Source organism: Salmo salar, chromosome 10, assembly GCF_965601325.2.
Source record: "Salmo salar chromosome 10, fSalSal1, whole genome shotgun sequence".
NCBI classification, from domain to species: domain Eukaryota; kingdom Metazoa; phylum Chordata; class Actinopteri; order Salmoniformes; family Salmonidae; genus Salmo; species Salmo salar.
This window is the reverse complement of record NC_138300.1, coordinates 92633395-92653024: the sequence shown is the minus strand read 5'-3', so window position 1 is coordinate 92653024 and position 19630 is coordinate 92633395. Positions and strand designations below refer to the sequence as shown.

Sequence of the window (19630 nt, the reverse complement as noted above, 5' to 3'; positions counted from 1 at the left end):
GGGCTACTAGTTCCATCCAGCCAGGACGGGTTGTGCAGAAGGTGCGATCAAGACCGCCTGTGCGCCTCCATGGCCCGGTGTTTCCTGTTCCTGCTTCTCGTGCAGACCCTGAGGTGCGAACCCCTAGTCTGGCACGTCCAGTACCAGCACCACGCATCAAGCTTCCAGGGAGTCAGCCCAGTCCTACTCAGCCTGTTCCCGCTCCTCGCACTAGCCCTGAGGTGCGTGTCCCCAGGCTGGTACTTCCACTACCAGCCCCACGCATCAGGCTTCCAGTGCGTCAGCCCAGCCTCGAGCTTCCGACGACAGTGCTTCGTCCAGAGTGTCCGACAACAGTGCCCCGTCCAGAGAGTCCGGAGACATTGCCCCGTCCAGAGTATCCGACAACAGTGCCCCTTCCAGAGTATTCGGCAACAGTGCCCCGTCCAGAGTATCCGACAACAGTACCCCGTCCTGAGTATCCGGTAAGAGTGTCAAGCCCGGAACCGAGTGAGACGGCCTACAGTTCGGAACCAAGGGAGACGGCCCACTGTGCAGAACCGTGTGAGACGGGCCCCAGTTCGGAGAGGTGTGAATGGGTCTACAGTCCGGAACCGAGCAAGATGACCTACAGTTCGGAACCAAGTGAGACAGCCTACAGTCCGGAACCTAACGAGAGGGCCTACAGTCCGGAACCGAATGAGTCTGCCTACAGCTCAGAACCGAGTGAGTCTGCCCACGGTCCGGAACCAAGTGAGTCTACCTACGGTCCGGAACCAAGTGAGTTTGCCTATAACTCAGAACTGTGTGAGTCTGCCTACAGCTCGGAACCGGAGGAGTCTGCCTACGGTCCAGAACCGAGCGAGTCTGCCTACAGCCCGGAACCGAAGGAGTCTTCCTACGGTCCGGAACAGAGTGAGTGCCTACAGTCTGGACCTTCTAGAGTCGGCCCACAGTCCGGAGGCCCCAGAGACGCGCTACAGCCCTGAACATTCTGCAGGGGTGGACTGGTCAGGGGGTGGCTGTAGACCAGAACCTGAGCCACCTCCAGTATAGGTGTGTTGGGGAGGGGGGGTGTAGCACAGCCACCCTCCCTGCCCTCCCTTTAGGTAGGGGTTTATTTTATTTTAATGTTTTATTTTTTTTGTTTAGGCGCACTAGGGGTATGCACCTTTGGGGGGGGGGGGGGGGGGGGGGGTGTAATGTCACGTCCTGACCAGTATTAGGGATTATTTGTAATTGTAGTTTGGTCAGGACGTGGCAGAGGGTATTTGTTTTATGTGGTCCGGGGGTTATGTGTAGTGTAGAGGGGTGTTACATTCATGTGTTCCGGGGTTTGGGTATATGTTCTGGTTTTTGGTTGTCTAGGGTTTTTCTGGTTTGTGTATTTCTTTGTTGTCTGTGTGGCTCTCGATCAGGAACAGCTGTACTTCGTTGTTCCTGATTGAGAGTCATATATTAGGAGCTTGTTTTCACCTGGGGTTTTGTGGGTAGTTGTATTTTGCACTGCTGCGTATAGCCTGTAAAACTGTCGTCTGTCGTTCTTTGTTTTCTTGTTTTTCCGTGTTCTCATTATTTAATAAATATGATGTTGAGCACGCAACCCGCTGCGCTTTGGTCTTCTCTACAGTACGACAACCGTGACAGTAGTATGATGTAGAGTAGGGTAGTACTGTATAATGTAGGGTAGTATAATGTAGTGTAGTGTGGTATGTTTTAGTGCAATGGTTACAAACTTTTTGATCCGCGACCCCTAAAAAGGAGTGTCAAAGCTTGCAACTCCCGTGCACGCAAATACACAATTGTTACGCAAATGTAGCCTGTCAATACAGCCATAAACGGTGATGCATTTTCAGAATGCAATATATGGAAATGAACTCTGTTTTACACCTGCATTTTGAGCTGGAAGTCATTTAGAGTGAGGGAAAAAAGTATTTGATCCCCTGCTGATTTTGTACGTTTGCCCACTGACAAAGAAATGATCAGTCTATAATTTTAATGGTAGGTTTATTTGAATAGTGAGAGACAGAATAACAACAAAAAAATCCAGAAAAAACGCATGTCAAAAATGTTATAAATTGATTTGCATTTTAATGAGGGAAATAAGTATTTGACCCCTCTGCAAAACATGACTTAGTACTTGGTGGCAAAACCCTTGTTGGCAATCACAGAGGTCAGACGTTTCTTGTAGTTGGCCACCAAGTTTGCACACATCTGAGGAGGGATTTTGTCCCACTCCTCTTTGCAGATCTTCTCCAAGTCATTAAGGTTTCGAAGGCTGACGTTTGGCAACTCGAACCTTCAGCTCCCTCCACAGATTTTCTATGGGATTAAGGTCTGGAGACTGGCTAGGCCACTCCAGGACCTTAATGTGCTTCTTCTTGAGCCACTCCTTTGTTGCCTTGGTCGTGTGTTTTGGGTCATTGTCATGCTGGAATACCCATCCACGACCCATTTTCAATACCCTGGCTGAGGGAAGGAGGTTCTCACCCAAGATTTGACGGTACATGGCCCCGTCCATCGTCCCATTGATGCGGTGAAGTTGTCCTGTCCCCTTAGCAGAAAAACACCCCCAAAGCATAAAGTTTCCACCTCCATGTTTGACGGTGGGGATGGTGTTCTTGGGGTCAAAGGCAGCATTCCTCTTCCTCCAAACACGGCGAGTTGAGTTGATGCCAAAGAGCTCCATTTTGGTCTCATCTGACCACAACACTTTCACCCAGTTGTCCTCTGAATCATTCAGATGTTCATTGGCAAACTTCAGACGGGCATGTATATGTGCTTTCTTGAGCAGGGGGACCTTGCGGGTGCTGCAGGATTTCAGTCCTTCACGGCGTGGTGTGTTACCAATTGTTTTCTTGGTGACTATGGTCCCAGCTGCCTTGAGATCATTGACAAGATCCTCCTGTGTAGTTTTGGGCTGATTCCTCACCGTTCTCATGATCATTGCAACTCCACGAGGTAAGATCTTGCATGGAGCCCCAGGCCGAGGGAGATTGACAGTTCTTTTGTGTTTCTTCCATTTGTGAATAATCGCACCAACTGTTGTCACCTTCTCACCAAGCTGCTTGGCGATGGTCTTGTAGCCCATTCCAGCCTTGTGTAGGTCTACAATCTTGTCCCTGACATCCTTGGAGAGCTCTTTGGTCTTGGCCATGGTGGAGAGTTTGGAATCTGATTGATTGATTGCTTATGTGGACAGGTGTCTTTTATACAGGTAACAAACTGAGATTAGGAGCACTCCCTTTAAGAGTGTGTTCCTAATCTCAGCTCATTACCTGAATAAAAAACACCTGGGAGCCAGAAATGTTTCTGATTGAGAGGGGGTCAAATACCTATTTCCCTCATTAAAATGCAAATCAATTTATAACATTTTTGACATCCGTTTTTCAGGATTTTTTTGTTGTTATTCTGTCTCTCACTGTTCAAATAAACCTACCATTAACATTATAGACTGATCATTTCTTTGTCAGTGGGCAAACGTACAACATCAGCAGGGGATCAAATACTTTTTTCCCTCACTGTATGTTAGCAACCAATATCAACTACGGATAACATGTCATTTCTCTAGAGTCCAGATCAAGCAGGATCATATGGCCTACCTGTATGCAGCAGAGGTTGGAAAGCATGGTCTATCTGTAGCCTTTTTCTACCTCACAAATATCGTAATAAATTCATCAGAATATGTTACATCTTCATCCCATAAGTACTGAAGGCATTTCGATGTTACAGCGATCTTTTGACATATATCCAGTAGCGACCCAAACTAGGCATATCTGAAATGTGAAAATGATCAATTAAATTGCCAGGTTCTGGCAAAGATGCATCTGTAGCAGATTGCTAAGCTGTAGTTTATTTGGATAATATTAACATACTGTTCTTGGCAGGCAGAACTGGATAAAATGAAACCAGTGCTTTTTGGTCACTAATCTGAATATGGGCACACCTGCCTTTGCGCACCAATGCTGATGACTGGTCATTGCGCACCAATGCTGATGAACAGTCAAGACACACAACTTTTTGGTTCTGAAGCACAGATGAGATGTTTATTGAGAGAATAATTTTGTGCAATTACGTAGGTCTATGTTAATAACCAGATAGATTAGGCAAAGGTATACATATAAAATACAAATTATATATGTAGCCTATTAAAATATGTATTTTCGTCATTCAGTTTCAAACTCGCGACCCCCCAAAACCTTACCGCGGGCCCCCAGTTTGAGAACCACTGGTGCAGTGTAAGGAGAAACAGGGAGAGCAGGGATTAAATCACACAGACCACTACTAGTTGCTGGACCTCAGTCATATTCAGAGAATTACTGAAAGAGAACAAAATCTGCTCTTACTGTACTTCTTAGTTTGGCCACTTCCACTATTACAAGCAATGCTCTGGAGAGTGACTATTCCCTTATCTAAGGGTTCAAAATGTTCATTCTTTAGTTGTATCTGGTCTATTGCTTTTTCTGGGGGAAACAACATTTTGAGATACATTTCATAGTTTTACGGAACAGCGAGCTGATTTAATATTGTGATCTAATGGAAAGAATGTGACTCAGCCATGCTTTTTCCACCAATTTCCTTACATTCGAAGTGTGAAATTGTGTTGTGCATTTTCATTGAAATAGCTGGAGTATAACTCATGCTTTAGTATCGTATGTCTAACAATAACCAGAGCCCGATTTACAAAGTCTCAAAATGTCTGTTTTATGTGTCTATAATACAGTTTGTAAGATCTGAAGAGAAGACAGGAAAAAGCCCCTGATACTGTATATCCCCAACATGAAACCAGAGAGGTTCCTTACATGGTGTTAGAGGTCTAAGTCTGGCTGCTCTTACAACACCTTGACACTACCACTCCCTCATGGCCTCTGAGGCTAACACTGAGTACCCTTAGTTGATTGAGATCTGGAATTAAAGGAGGATTACCGATTGTTTTTATTCTTGTGTAATGACTCAGTTGGACAATTAGTTTGGCCGTGAGCACTGGAACAATGCTGTAGCCTGATCACAGAGACATGGCCCCTAGGTTGCTGTTTCCCTTCTCTCTTTCTGCTCAATGGACCTGATATCCAATGTGTGTCTGTGTACAGAGAGCTGACAAGCTTACAGTATTTGTTTTCCCCCTCGTTGCTCTTTGACTCGTTTCCCCTCAAACATGTCTGAAACATTGTTATCTCCGGCCAGTTGCCGGAGAATTATTGAATCATGTCAGCCAGCCATCCCCTGAGTTTCAGATGCAAGCTGTAGAAAAATTAGCCATTGCTTCCGCATGACAAGTGGGATCTATTAGTGTTCTTTCGCCCTGCAAAGCATGAGCATCGGAGCCCGCTGGGGCCATGGTTGGCTGTGCGCTGGCCCTCGTCGGACTCTCAGGGCATTAGGCCCACGCTGCAGACAAGAGCGGCTGCAGCCGGAGACAAAGCTGGAGCCAGGGAGGCTCATCAGATGAGTTGACACCCGAAGGGGGGAAGGCTGAGGACTGCCTGTACCGCTCCCTCTCTGCCTCACCCTCAGAAACACAGGTCTGACTCAGAGTGAAGTCACAGCGCCGCCGTCCTGTCTTCCGCTCTGGGGAACAGACTTACTCATGTACAGACTATAGGCCCTGTGAGGCCACACATGGGGGCATTACAGTGTTTGTGCAGATTTGTATTCTAGACTTGAATAGTAAAAAAATACAAAATATGATCTGGATGCTGTCCGTGGGGTTTGAGCAACCTTGCCAGGGTTGTTGCTATGGGTTTTTCAGTAGGAGGGCTGTAGGTGGGCCAGTCACACCACTGCCCTGAGCCTGCATGGGACCTCTATGATCTCTGTGACCTAGCCAAGAGACAGGAGAACCACAGGGCCACAGTCACATAGCAACACAGCCATGTGGCGCTAGGTGTTAAGTTGGGTGTAACGGAGTTAAGAACATAACGTAAGCTCACTCCACAGCTAGCTTCAAATGTTGCGGATGGAGACATCCAAGAGGTACCTTTTGTGTGCCTTAAACCATTGGAACGTTGTTAAGAAGGGCGGTCATATGTGTGGCGAAGCAGAGGATCACTGGTTCGAGCCCAGTATTGGGCAGTTGGACAGTGGAGGAAGCTAAGCTGTTAGCAGCACACTGACCCCCGTTATATAGGCACAGGGATATTGTATGACTGTCCTCAATTTTCTGATTTAATGTGGTTCTAACAAGTCTGTTTCTCTTTATTTTTCAGGTCTTTCAGTAACAAAGAAGACACATACCTGTGAGTACAAACCATCTGATAACATGAATTCCACTTGTTGTTTGAAATGAATACCAAAATGATTGAAATATGGACATTAGCCTACATTATTGCAAAACTATAATGGAATACAACAACCTAACATATTAGCTACTGGCCTGCTTTTATAAAACCACCTATTTTGAAATCAGACACAGCAGTATACCTTATACTTAGGATGAAAAGAGATTCAATGATTGTGTGTTTTTTTATTACTACAGTATGTACTGTAGTATTCTCATATCACACATTGACCTCCAACAGCAACATGACCTCGTACTTTGACATTTTCCCAAGTCAACTTTTCTTTATTATTGCAATTCTTCATTATTTCCTATCTGTGTGCAGACCTGGAGAGAATATTTTAATAACGGCAGAGAGGAAATTGAAATGATATGTAGTCATATGACTGTCTGAAATCATGCTCTGATATCCCAGCCAGACAGTTTGCTGAAGCTCCTCTTTGTTCTCTGCAAGGCTTGCAACTTAAAAAATACAAGGATGTGGTTTGTTTGAAACCTTTAGAGGCTGGGTTAACTACAAGTGCTGTGCATTTCTGAAAGAGAGATGCTATCAGAGAAATACAGAGATACAGGAATGGTTTGTGACACAGCATGGTGCTATGAATGCTATGTAAATGCCAACAGTAGGCCATCTCAGAGATTCTCTGCCTCTTACCTGAAGCCACACAATATTTATGTTGAAAAATCATGGTTTCCTAGAGATCTGTTCAGTTGAAGACTGTAGATATGACATAAATGTATACAAAAACATAAATGCATCTAAAAACTGTAGCTCATGTTATTGTGTGTGTGTGTGTGTGTGTGTGTGTGTGTGTGTGTGTGTGTGTGTGTGGCACGTCTCCATCTGTGTGTGTATAAGTGGGAGAGACGAGCTCTGAAGGTTAGGCTCTCACTCTGTTCATCACGATGAATCTTGTGGAGAGGGAAGACCGTAGGGCTTCTCTGTAAAAGTGGACTGACTGTCTCAGGGTTAGATCACTCCCTGTAAAACACAAAAAAGTGGTCTTCGGCCTGCACTAGCTGGTCCTCTAGCCAGCCCTACCTGAGTGAAACAGTCACATAAACTCTGTCTCTGAAAATAACGTTAAGGTCAGGTAGATGTTTGTGTTAAGCTATTTGCCCGGCCAGAGGGATGAATGGAGTGTTTGTTTGAAGTGTGTGTGTTTGATATTCAACCTCTTCTCCTCTGTAAGGTAAAACAGAGTCCTTTGACCATTTATCCGATAACCCACTGCTGTCTTAATTAGACCAGAGCTAAGCACCTCTACACCGGAAGGGGCCTCAAATCAAAGAGCATGATTTAGAAGTCTGGGTTCAAAAGCCCTGGGCAGAGACTGGACTGCACACTTTCATTTCAATTAGAAATATTCAAATCTGATCCGTGTCAAGAAATCAAAGTAAAGCGCTTTAACAAGTCGCTGATTGATATGCCGTGCAGTCAGGAAGAGGCGATAGTCCTGAGTCAAAAGATGTGTATGCACAGGGAATGATTCAAAGGACTGTTAATGGTCACGGACACTGTGATGGAAGATCTGGTGGATTAGGAGAGGAGCTCTAGTACTTCTGGCTGGAGTAGTCATAATGAGGTGGATATACAGTAGCTCCACCCAACATGGTGGTTTAAGGCTGGCTGTACTGGGGCACAATTTATGTCTCTCCAGCTACAACTACACCCTGACTACCATCACTTCAGTCAGACTGGGCTCTCCCATTGCGTCTCCTGCAGGGCCAGACTGGCCAGTGTTGAGTGTCTCTGTGGTCTTAGCTGAGCAGACTCAGGGAGAAACCTCCCTCCCCATCCATTCAGCCCAGAGAGCCCAAAGACAGAGCCCATCCCTCTATCTTATCTCTCTCCTCTCTTCCTGCCTGAGTGATCAAACCCCTGGAAGCTCCCTGCCAGGCCGCCACGCCAGCCAGTCCCCTCATCAATATAAATTACAGGGGCAGCTGTTCCCTGGCAGACGTTCCTCTCCTCCACTTTCCTCCTACATTTACATTTAGATTTTACATTTTAGTCATTTAGCAGATGCTCTTATACAAAACGAATTCTCCTCTCTCCTATACGTCTGGGCACTCCACCCTATGAAGTGAAGTATTTTGGATGGTAATGGACACTTCATGTGCTGCTGACCATCATGGTCTCTCAGCATTCAGACTGTGAAAGAGAATGAGAGTAAATGTACAGGCCTGGGCTGGAGCCTCTACTTCCATCCACCATTTGGGGTGGTCCAACTCCAGCAGGCCATATAACTTTAACCACAAAGCTATAATTCTCAGTAAGGAATCAAGTATGGTTTTCCGTACATTTTTGCTGACAGCTTTATAGAGATTGTGTTTATTTGGTCCTACTGCAAGGCAGAGTGGGCTGTAGAAGGGCCCAAAAGTGTGAAGTTTGGCAGCTGTATTTAGACTCATGATAAACAATTACAGTGCCTTCAAAAATCCAACACAACACATCACTGAGTACCACTCTTCATATTTTCAAGCATGGTGGTGGCTGCATCATGTTATGGGTATGCTTGTCATCGGCAAGGACAAGGGAGTTTTTTAGAATAAAAATAAATGCAATAAAGCTAAGCACATGTAAAATCCTAGAGAAAAACCTGGTTCAGTCTGCTTTCCAACACACACTGGGAGACAAATTCACCTTTCAGCAGGACAATAACCTAAAACACAAGGCCAAATCTACACTGGAGTTGCTTACCAAGACGACATGGAATGTTCCAGAGTGGCATAGTTACAGTTTTGACTTACATCGGCTTGAAAATCTATGGCAAAACCTGAAAATGTCTGTCTATCACTGTTTCAACAACCAACTGGACAGAGCTTGAAGATTTTTTTAAGAATAATGTGCAAATATTGTACAATCCAGGTGTGCAAAGCTCTTAGAGACTTACAGCTGTAATGGCTGTCAAATGTGGTTCTAACATGTATTAACTCAGGGGGTTGAATACGTACAGTTGAAGTCGGAAGTTTACAAACACTTAGGTTGGAGTCATTAAAACTCGTTTTTCAACCACTCCACACATTTCTTGTTAACAAACTATAGTTTTGGCAAGTCGGTTAGGACATCTACTTTGTGCATGCCACAAGTACGTTTTCCAACAATTGTTTACAGACAGATTATTTCACTTATAATTCACTGTATCACAATTCCAGTGGGTCAGAAGTTTACATACACTAAGTTGACTGTGTCTATAAACAGCTTGGAAAATTCAAGAAAATGATGTCATGGCTTTAGAAGCTTATGATTGGCTAATTGGCATCATTTGAGTCAATTGGAGGTGTACCTGTGGATGCATTTCAAGGCCTACCTTCAAACGCAGTGCCTCTTTGCTTGACATCATGGGGAAATCAAAAGGAATCAGCCAAGAGCTCAGAAAAGAAATTGTAGACCTCCACAAGTCGTGTTCATCCACGCTCATCTGTACAAACAATAGTACGCAAGTATAAACACCATGGGACCATGCAGCCGTCATACTGCTCAGGAAGGAGACGCGTTCTGTCTCCTAGAGATGAACGTACTTTGGTGCGAAAAGTGCAAATCAATCCCAGAGCAACAGCAAAAGACCTTGTGAAGATGCTGGAGGAAACAGCTACAAAAGTATCTATGTCCACAGTTAAACGAGTCCTATATCGACATAACCTGAAAGGCCATTCAGCAAGGAAGAAGCCACTGCTCCAAAACTGCCATAAAAAAGCCAGACTACGGTTTGTAACTGCACATGGGGACAAAGATTGTACTTTTTGGAGAAATCTCCTCTGGTCTGATGAAACAAAAATAGAACTGTTTGGCCATAATGACCATTGTTATGTTTGGAGGAAAAGGGGGAGGCTTGCAAGCCAAAGAACACCATCCCAACCGTGAAGCACGGGGGTGGCAGCATCATGTTGTGGGGGTGCTTTGCTGCAGAAGGGACTGGTGCACTTCACAAAATAGATCTTCCAAATGGACAATGACCCCAAGCATACTTCCAAAGTTGTGGCAAAATGGCTTAAGGACAACAAAGTCAAGGTACTGGAGTGGCCATCGCAAAGCCCTGACCTCAATCCCATGGAAAAGTTGTGGGCAGAACTGAAAAAGCGTGTGCGAGCAAGGAGACATACAAACCTGACTCAGTTTCACCAGCTCTGTCAGGAGGAATGGGCCAAAATTCACCCAACTTATTGTGGGAAGCTAGAGGAAGGCTACCCGAAACGTTTGACCCAAGTTAAACAATTTAAAAGGCAATGCTACTAAATACTAATTGAGTGTATGTAAGCTTCTAACCCACTGGGAATGTGATGAAAGAAATAAAAGCTTAAATAAATAATTCTCTCTACTATTATTCTGACATTTCACATTCTTAAAATAAAGTGGTGATCCTAACTGACCTAAAACAGGGAATTCTTGCTAGGATTAAATGTCAGGAATTGTGAAAAACTGAGTCGTTCAAATGTATTTGGCTAAGGTGTATATAAACTTCCGACTTCAACTGTATGTAATCAAGATATACAGTATTGTTTATTTTTGTATTTTTTTTACACGTTTGAATTTTTCTTCCAATTTGACATTACATTGTATTTGTTTAGATCGTGTACAAAAAATGACTTAAATCCATTTTAATCCCACCTTGTAACTCAACAAAATGTGTGAAAAAGCACTGTAAATGTTGCGATATTCAAAAGCAAAAGTGGTTTACAGAAGTGGTTTTAAAATAAGTACTGAAAAGTCAATATATATTATTTGTAGTTAATTTTGGGGCCAATGAAACATTTATGTACTGTAGCCTATAATATTGTCATTAAAAGGACATTTTTGACCTGAGGAGCACCACCAGCTACCATATTTTCTCACAACCTCCAGAAGAGAGTCCAGTTGTCTACCTGTGAGTTGAGTTAGTTTGTGTGATTACACAGACAGATAAGCTTTCTCATCAGAAGACTGAAGCAGACCTGAAAATCTGTAATCAGATCTACACTGAACAGATATATAAACGCAATGTAAAGTGCTGGTGCCATGTGAAGTGAGCTGAAATAAAATATCCCAGAAATGTTCCATACGCACAAAAAATGTATTTCTCTCAAGTTTAGTACACAAATTTGTTAACATCCCTGTTAGTGAGCGTTTCTCCTTTGCCAAGATAATCCATCAACCTGACAGGTGTGGCATATCAAGAAGCTGATTAAACAGCATGCCGTTTTGTCACAGATGTCTCAAGTTTTGAGGGAGCGTGCCATTGGCATGCTGACTGCAGGAATGTCCACCAGAGCTGTTTCCAGAGAATTTAATGTTAATTTCTCTACCATAAGTCGCAGACCACGTGTATAGCACAGACCACGTGTATGGCGCAGACCACGTGTGTGGCGTCATGTGGGCGAGCGGTTTGCTGATGTCAACATTGTGAACAGATTGCCCCATGTTGGCGGTGGGGTTATGGTATGGTCAGGCATAAGCTATGGACAATGAACACAAATGCATTTTATCAATGGCAATTTGAATCCACAGAGACATCGTGATGAGATCCTGAGGCCTGTTGTCTTGCCATTCATCTGCCGTCATCACCTCATGTATCAGCATGATAATGCACAGCCCCATGTAGCAAGGATCTGTACACAGTTCCTGGAAGCTGAAAATATCCCAGTTCTTCCATGGCCTGCATACTCACCTGACATGTCACTCATTGAGCACGTTTGGGATGCTCTGGATCGACGTGTACGATAGTGTCCCAGTTCCCGCCAATTTCCAGCAACTTCGCACAGCCATTGAAGAGGAGTGGGATAACATTCCACAGTCCACAATCAACATCCTGATCAACTCTATTCGAAGGAGATGTGTCACACTGCATGAGGCAAATGGTGGTCACAGCAGATACTGACTAGTTTTCTAAACCACACCCCTACCTTTTTTTAAAGGTATCAGATGCATATCTGTATTCCCAGTCATGTGAAATCCATAGATTAGGGCCTAATGAATTTATTTCAATTGACCGATCTCCTTATAAACTCAGCAAAAAAAGAAAAGTCCTCTGTCAGTTGCATTTATTTTAGGCAAACTTAACATGTGTAAATATTTGTATTAACATAACAAGATTGAACAACTGAGACATAAACTGAACAAGTTCCACAGACATGTAACTAACATAGATGGAATATTGTGTCCCTGAACAAAGCGGGGGTCAAAATCAAAAGTAACAGTCAGTATCTGGTGTAGCCACCAGCTGCATTAAGTACTGCAGTGCATCTCCTCCTCATGGACTCAGATTTGCCAGTTCTTGCTGTGAGATGTTACCCACTCTTCCAACAAGGCACCTGCAAGTTCCCGGACATTTCTGGGAGGAATGGCCCTAGCCCTCACTCTCCGATCCAACAGGTCCCAGTGTAACATTAATTTATTTGAAGATAAACGCGAATCCGTCCATCACCCCTGGTGAGACAAAACCGCTACTCATCACTGAAGAGCTCTTTTTTGCCAGTCCGGTCTGGTCCAGCGATGGTGGGTTTGGTGCCCATAGGCGACGTTGTTGCCGGTGATGTCTGGTGAGGACCTGCCTTACAACAGGCCTAAGTCCAGCCTCTCTCATTCTATTGCGGACTGTCTGAGCACTGATGGAGGGATTGTGCTTTCCAGGTGTAACTCGGGCTGTTGTTGTTGCCATCCTGTACCTGTCCCGCAGGTGTGATGTTCGGATGTACCGATCCTGTGCAGGTGTTGTTACACGTGGTCTGCCACTGCGAGGATGATCAGCTGTCCGTCCTGTCTCCTTGTAGCGCTGTCTTAGGTGTCTCACAGTACAGACATTGCAATTTATTGCCCTGGCCACATCTGCAGTCCTCATGCCTCCTTGCAGCATGCTTAAGGCACGTTCATGCAGATGAGCAGGGACCCTGGGCATCTTTCATTTTGGTGTTTTTCAGAGTCAGTAGAAAGGCCTCTTTAGTGTCCTAAGTTTTCATAACTGTGACCTTAATTGTTGCTGTTAGTGTCTTAACGACCGTTCCACAGATGCATGTTCATTAATTGTTTATGGTTCATTGAACAAGCATGGGAAACAGAGTTTAAACCCTTTACAATGAAGATCTGGGAAGTTATTTTGATTTTTTATATTTGAAAGACAGGGTCCTGAAAAAGGGATGTTTCTTTTTTTGTGAGTTTATGATTTATAACTCAGTAAAATCTTTGAAATTGTTGCATGTTGGGTTTATATTTTTGTTCAGTATATATTATCTCACAGCTCTGATAGGCCAGAGAGCACACATAGCTTGTCTAGCAATGTTGCTCTTCCTCTCCACAGAGAGATTTCCTGATTAATTATGGTTAATCAAATCAAATCAAATGTTATTTGTCACATGCTTCGTAACCAACAGACGTTGACTAACAGTGAAATCCTTACTTAATGAACCCTTTCCTACAATGTAGAGGAAAGTAAATAGAGAATTAATAGAAAAGTAAAACACTTAATAATAAAAGTAATAATAAATATACAATGAGTAACGCTAATCCCAGAATAATCTACAGAAAATGTACACCTAGCTAAAGGCTACTGTTTGTGGGTAATATGAAATGTTAAAACATTGTTAAGGTGTAGGCAAATGCATGTCTTGTACTGTATTGTAATATGTAGTGGGATTAGTACACTATGTACGTAGTTTCAGCAGGTAGTAGGCAAGACAGATGCAAAATGTCTGACTCCATTGATTTCTCAAGATGAATTGTGTGTGGATATTTTGTCAAACTTTCTTTGGATAACTCTGTTTTACTCACAGTAAGTACAGTAGGCTTGGATAACACTGTTGACAATAATTTCATTTTTTCAGCAGGTTAAAGTATGGCCGTGTCCAAAATCTGTCTTGCCTACTACTTGCTAAAACTACATAGTGTATTAATCGCACTACATACTATTAAGAACATTGTTTTGTGAAAACGAATTCAGTAAGCAAAAAATATCATCATACTAGGCTCACCCACACTGTACATGGGTTGCTGTGAATTTGACAGCAATTAACAGGCAGCTCATTGGCAAGTAGCTTTCTGTATTTGATACTGCAGTATACCTACTGTAATCTTAATACAGTAGCAATGCAAATACTGTGTAATGACACACAGTACAATACCATAAAATTGACTGGATTATACTGTAAAAAGGTTCATCGTAATGAAGGAAGGAATGAATGAATTCAATTCATTGAAGGGAGAAGAGGTTTGTATTTTTACCAGTATTTTACTGTAATTACTGGGGATTGGTGCATGCAGGTTGGATTCTAGTAAATGTGTTTGCACATTACAGCATATCAAATAATATTTGGCGTTTTATATCACTTACACTTCTACAGGCCAAAGGATTCCAAACTGGCAGCGGCTAAAGTGCAAAAAAAGACTCAACCATTATCGTTTAAGACTTGCTGTCACTCCAATCTGTCCCCTGTACATTTTAAATTGACAAGGCACCATAAACACATATCAAATCAAATCAAATTCATTTATATAGCCCTTCGTACATCAGCTGATATCTCAAAGTGCTGTACAGAAACCCAGCCTAAAACCCCAAACAGCAAGCAATGCATGCGAAAGAAGCACGGTGGCTAGGAAAAACTCCCTAGGAAAACTCCCTAGAAAGGCCAAAAACCTAGGAAGAAACCTAGAGAGGAACCAGGCTATGAGGGGTGGCCAGTCCTCTTCTGGCTGTGCAGGGTGGATATTATAACAGAACATGGTCAAGATGTTAAAATGTTCATAAATGACCAGCATGGTCAAATAATAATAATCATAGTAGTTGTCGAGGGTGCAACAAACACGTCCGGTGAACAGGTCAGGGTTCCATAGCCGCAGGCAGAACAGTTGAAACTGGAGCAGCAGCACGGCCAGGTGGACTGGGGACAGCAAGGAGTCATCATACCAGGTAGTCCTGAGGCATGGTCCTAGGGCTCAGGTCCTCCAAGAGAAAGACAGAAAGAGAGAAAGAGAGAATTAGAGAGAGCATATTTAAATTCACACAGGACACCGGATAAGACAAGAGAAATACTCCAGATGTAACAGACTGACCCTAGCCCCCCGACACATAAACTACTGCAGCATAAATACTGGAGGCTGAGACAGGAGGGATCAGAAGACACTGTGGCCCCATCCGACATATGAGTTAAACTGGTACAGCCATCTCACTAATGGGTGCAACAAATATAGTCACTTACAAGGCCCACCTCAAAATATATATGTTAAAGAAAAACTTCACCGAAATACTCTATTTAGGGTGTTTTTCCAGTCTCCCTACATAATTCTGAGTGACGAGAAGTGTTTCATACATAATTATACACTATAGCAGTATTGAACCTGCAGTTTGATCTAAAAATGAGTCATGTTTTGTAGCAATTATTGTGGCCTTTGTGTTTCGCCGATTGCATGATCACACTAGCAGCAAGTAGATATCGTTGTCCTTGTTCAATAGAGCCATTGAACTTGTCTCAATTATGCTCCTATCTGCTAGGACGTTGTAGGATGTCTAGAATGACACATTTTCCCTGTCTTTGTAGACTACAGCCTGACGGGAGCCCTACTTCCTTGTTCGCACCATTGAAGCAGGCTTTTCAAAATGGGGCGGTACTAGTTCACATGTTCACTGGAGCTATGCTACCATGCACTGTCTAGCCGAGATTGCAAAAAAAAATGCTACAATGGCTGGTTCTGATGATTCCTCCTCCAAGAAGAGCTGGACGACGAAACATTATTTTATGTTCTTTTACATAGGAACATACAGGCCTATTTATATGAGACGGAATACACTGGAGAGGAGTTGAGACAGCGAGACAAATTATTGCAAGATCAGCAAGCAGCAGTGGCAGCCTAACCTTCCTGAGTCCAGGAGGACCAGGACTCAGGAAGGTTAATGACAAATGAGTAACTTGTTGTGCTGTCGGTAGCTAGCTAGCAATATAAGCTCTCTTTCTACACGAGATAGTGATGTTCAGTACAGTACAATTTTGTGATCGATTCGACCTTAACGGTGTTTGCTAGTACCACTACAAGCCAAGTTTGGCTAGCTAGCTTTGTTTGCTATACCTAAAATGTATTGTAGTCTAAGTTATAGCTAGCTAGCAAAGTAGCCTAGCTAGCCTCAGTGCATCTCATTAGGAGCAACAATTTAGAAATGTTTTGATGATGATGAATAGTAAAGGAATAACTTTGGCTTTATGACTCATTAGTCTTGGAGTAACTATACCTGTGTGTTGTAGCTAGCTAGTTAGCTAGCTAACGTGTGTCTGTGAGATGTCTCATATTCTACACCAGGGCTGCCCAACCCTCTTCCTGGAGATCTACTGTCCTGTAGGTGTTCGGTCCAACCCCAATTTAGCATATCTAATTCAGCTAGTTTAGGTCTTGTTGACCAGATAATTAGTAGAATCAGTTGTGTTAAAATATGGTTGGACTGAAAACCCACAAGACGGTAGATCTCCAGGAAGAGGTTTGGGCAGCCTTGTTCTACACCATGCTGCAGTAGGAATACAGACAGTACACAATGATTGCCCATGAATGTCTAATATCGTTTTTTTGTCTTTCTTTCACAAACAATACCGCTTGGATTCAAAGAAGTTGATTACTCTCAAAATGAAATGTGAAAGGTCCCATAAGAACAATCTCCCCTTGTATCAAAGGGACCGCAAACACCTTACTGCACCACCCAAACACACCATGGTAGAGGTGCGCAACTCCAGGATTTTTGGAGTCGACTCTGAATCCTGTGGTTAGAGTTGAAAGGAGTCGACTCTTGCTCGACTCCCAAAACACTCTGAAATGGATACGCACACACGTACACATCAACTCATTATTGTAGAGTCCTACTAGGAAGACTACATTTGCATTCTAGAGGACTGACATGAGCATGATGCTGCCCATTTGCTCATCAACTTAGCCTATAAAAGGCCTATTTTGTTTGAATATAGAAGGTGATGTGTAGGAACTAGAATATATCTGTGATACTTCTGCCGTGTGCAGCCTTGACGGATCCCATGGGATGATTGGGCGCACCTTACGATGTTAAGCCTATTCTTTGCCCTTTTATAGCCCTATTCGGAAGGGTATTACTAGAGACTTTGTTTTTGTAATTGTTATCCACGCATGTGCGGTATTCCAGAGGACGATTCATACAGGATTAGTTTTTTCAAACCCTGTTATTTTTTATTTTTTTTATTGAATTGACTCTTATGGCGGAAGGTTTTTATTGTAGTCGTCAACATCCTTCCTAGACAATAATAGATTACCGCTACACTGATAACTCATGCTTGCTTGGCTGCCAAATGTATAGGTGTCCCCATAATATTGAAATGTAAGAATTGTGATCATAATCATTATTTTAGCAATCCATGGTAGATGACGTCCTTCCTAATAACAATGCCCCCCATCCTGCTGATTTGAGCTGCCGAACCGTATTTGCACTTGAGATGTGTTTATTGATGAGAAAGTGAACTTGCCATTTCAAAAAAGTTTAGCGGGGATGCCCTGCTTTGCGATCTATTGCCTAGGACACGGCTCTCCAACCCTGTTCATGGAGAGATACCATCCAGTAGGTTTTCACTCCAACCCTAATCTAGCACATCTGAGTCAATAATTAGCTGGTTGATAAGCAGAGTCAGGTTAGTTACAACTGGGGTTGGAGCGAAAACCTACAGGAAGGTAGCTCTTCAAGAACAGGGTTGGAGCGGACATCAACAGCCAGCCAGGGTTTCATTAAATAAGCTTTAGGCATAATACTTTGTATTGCACATTTAGGCCTAATTAAATTGAAGCATTTGGCGATGTTCAACTTCAATTCACTGGCACTATGAAGAAGTTGATAGCCTAATTTTGGTGAATTTACGAGGCATTGCTAGACAAGACATTGCGAGATACAGAAACAAAAATATAGGCTATGTGCACAGTTCTGACTGTCTGTCTGCCTGCCCCAATCCTCTCTCTCCCTCGCTGGCTCACCTGCTCTTTCTCTGCACTATGAAAAATGCTAGTGTGTGTTTGGTCTTCGGTCTGTTGCATGTAGAATAGCTCAGCTTGCTCATAGATAGCCCCTACTTCACCTCCAATGTCCACCAGATCCATATACATTTTATTTTGCCAGATGTTTAGCCTGCATTTTTCATACGTACTTGATGCTCATGTACTTTGCTTTTCAACTAGCTAAAAGCTAGCTAGTTGGAGTATGTGTGTGTACTTCCGTTTGTACCACAGCACTGTAAAGCAACACACAAGTTGAAAATATTGAACGCTTGCAGTACACAATGCACCGCAGCCTAGTGTGGCATCTCCAACATAGCGTTGCGGACTGCTCCATTGACAATGAATGAATTACGCCGGAACGAGGAGTTTGATGCATCTGGTGGTCATGAGGGAACTTTTGATTACCGATGCACGGTTTTGACTGTCTGCCTGGTGGCCGACATGCCTACCTTTGCCTGGCTCATCCTCCCATCTCTCTCTGTTCCTCGCTAGCTCACTCCTCTTTCTCTGCTGTGAAAGATGCGAGAGCTTGTGTTCTTGAAGTAGACTACGGCAACTTCTTCCGTTGCAAAAATACTGAATCTTAGGAGATTGACAACCAGATATGGGGGTTGACATCGGGAGTTGACAGGCACGGAGTTGAGGAATCGATTCTGTTGGAGTCAACTCCCCACCAATACCATATGCAAGTATTTCCTTTGTAGAACCATAGTATTTATTATAGGCGTTAGTAGGATATCTTTTTTGTATGTACATCGCCACAACTGTTCCTGCATACTGCTCTGTAAACTCACCTCGGTCTCCAGAGCAAATAAAGTTTGTCTTGAATTTTGTTTTCTCAAGAGGGTATTGTGCTTTCACAAATACCTTATGCTGTCCTGGCTTGTTTCAGAGTCAGATGATATTGTGCTTGAACTTGTTTCTGGCTGAAAGCTTTCATCCAATGGGCCTACAGGTTCTGTACTACTAAAGCTGGTGTCTAGGTCATCAGCAGCAGCAGGATAAGTCGATAGAACACACAGTAGTCAGTGATTAGCCAACCTTTTACTACTTTGTCCCCATCAATACACATTCAAACAAGGAACTATATCCACCCACCCCCCTCATGTCCAAAGATCAGGCATACTAACCATCACAAACATTGCCCACCCCCAACAGACACCAGTCAGTCACACACCTAATGCCTCCTTTTCTTCAATTCTTCAATTTTGCATGAACAATCAACTAAGCCTCCATAATACAGAGAAAACTACAGTAGAAGGTGTAGCTTACTTTTAAACACAACAGCTATGACAACAAGACACGGACCATGTTCATGCCTAGCTCCAGTACATTTATTTTCTCATCTTGGAGTCATGGAAAGATTTAGCAAAGGTGACTTACACTAGTTCCTGGTGCTGAGCTTTATGTTG

At 43.3% G+C, this 19630-nt stretch overlaps 1 protein-coding gene across 1 annotated transcript in view; it reads left to right on the top strand.

Moving 5' to 3' along the window:
* Positions 1-19630, top strand: part of roraa (RAR-related orphan receptor A, paralog a) — a 307181-nt gene that overhangs the window by 192201 nt on the left and 95350 nt on the right. Inside the window, exon 3 of the mRNA XM_014124802.3 lies at positions 6186-6215. Coding sequence (XP_013980277.1) covers positions 6186-6215 — 30 coding nt within the window. The remainder of the gene's footprint in view (positions 1-6185; positions 6216-19630) is intronic.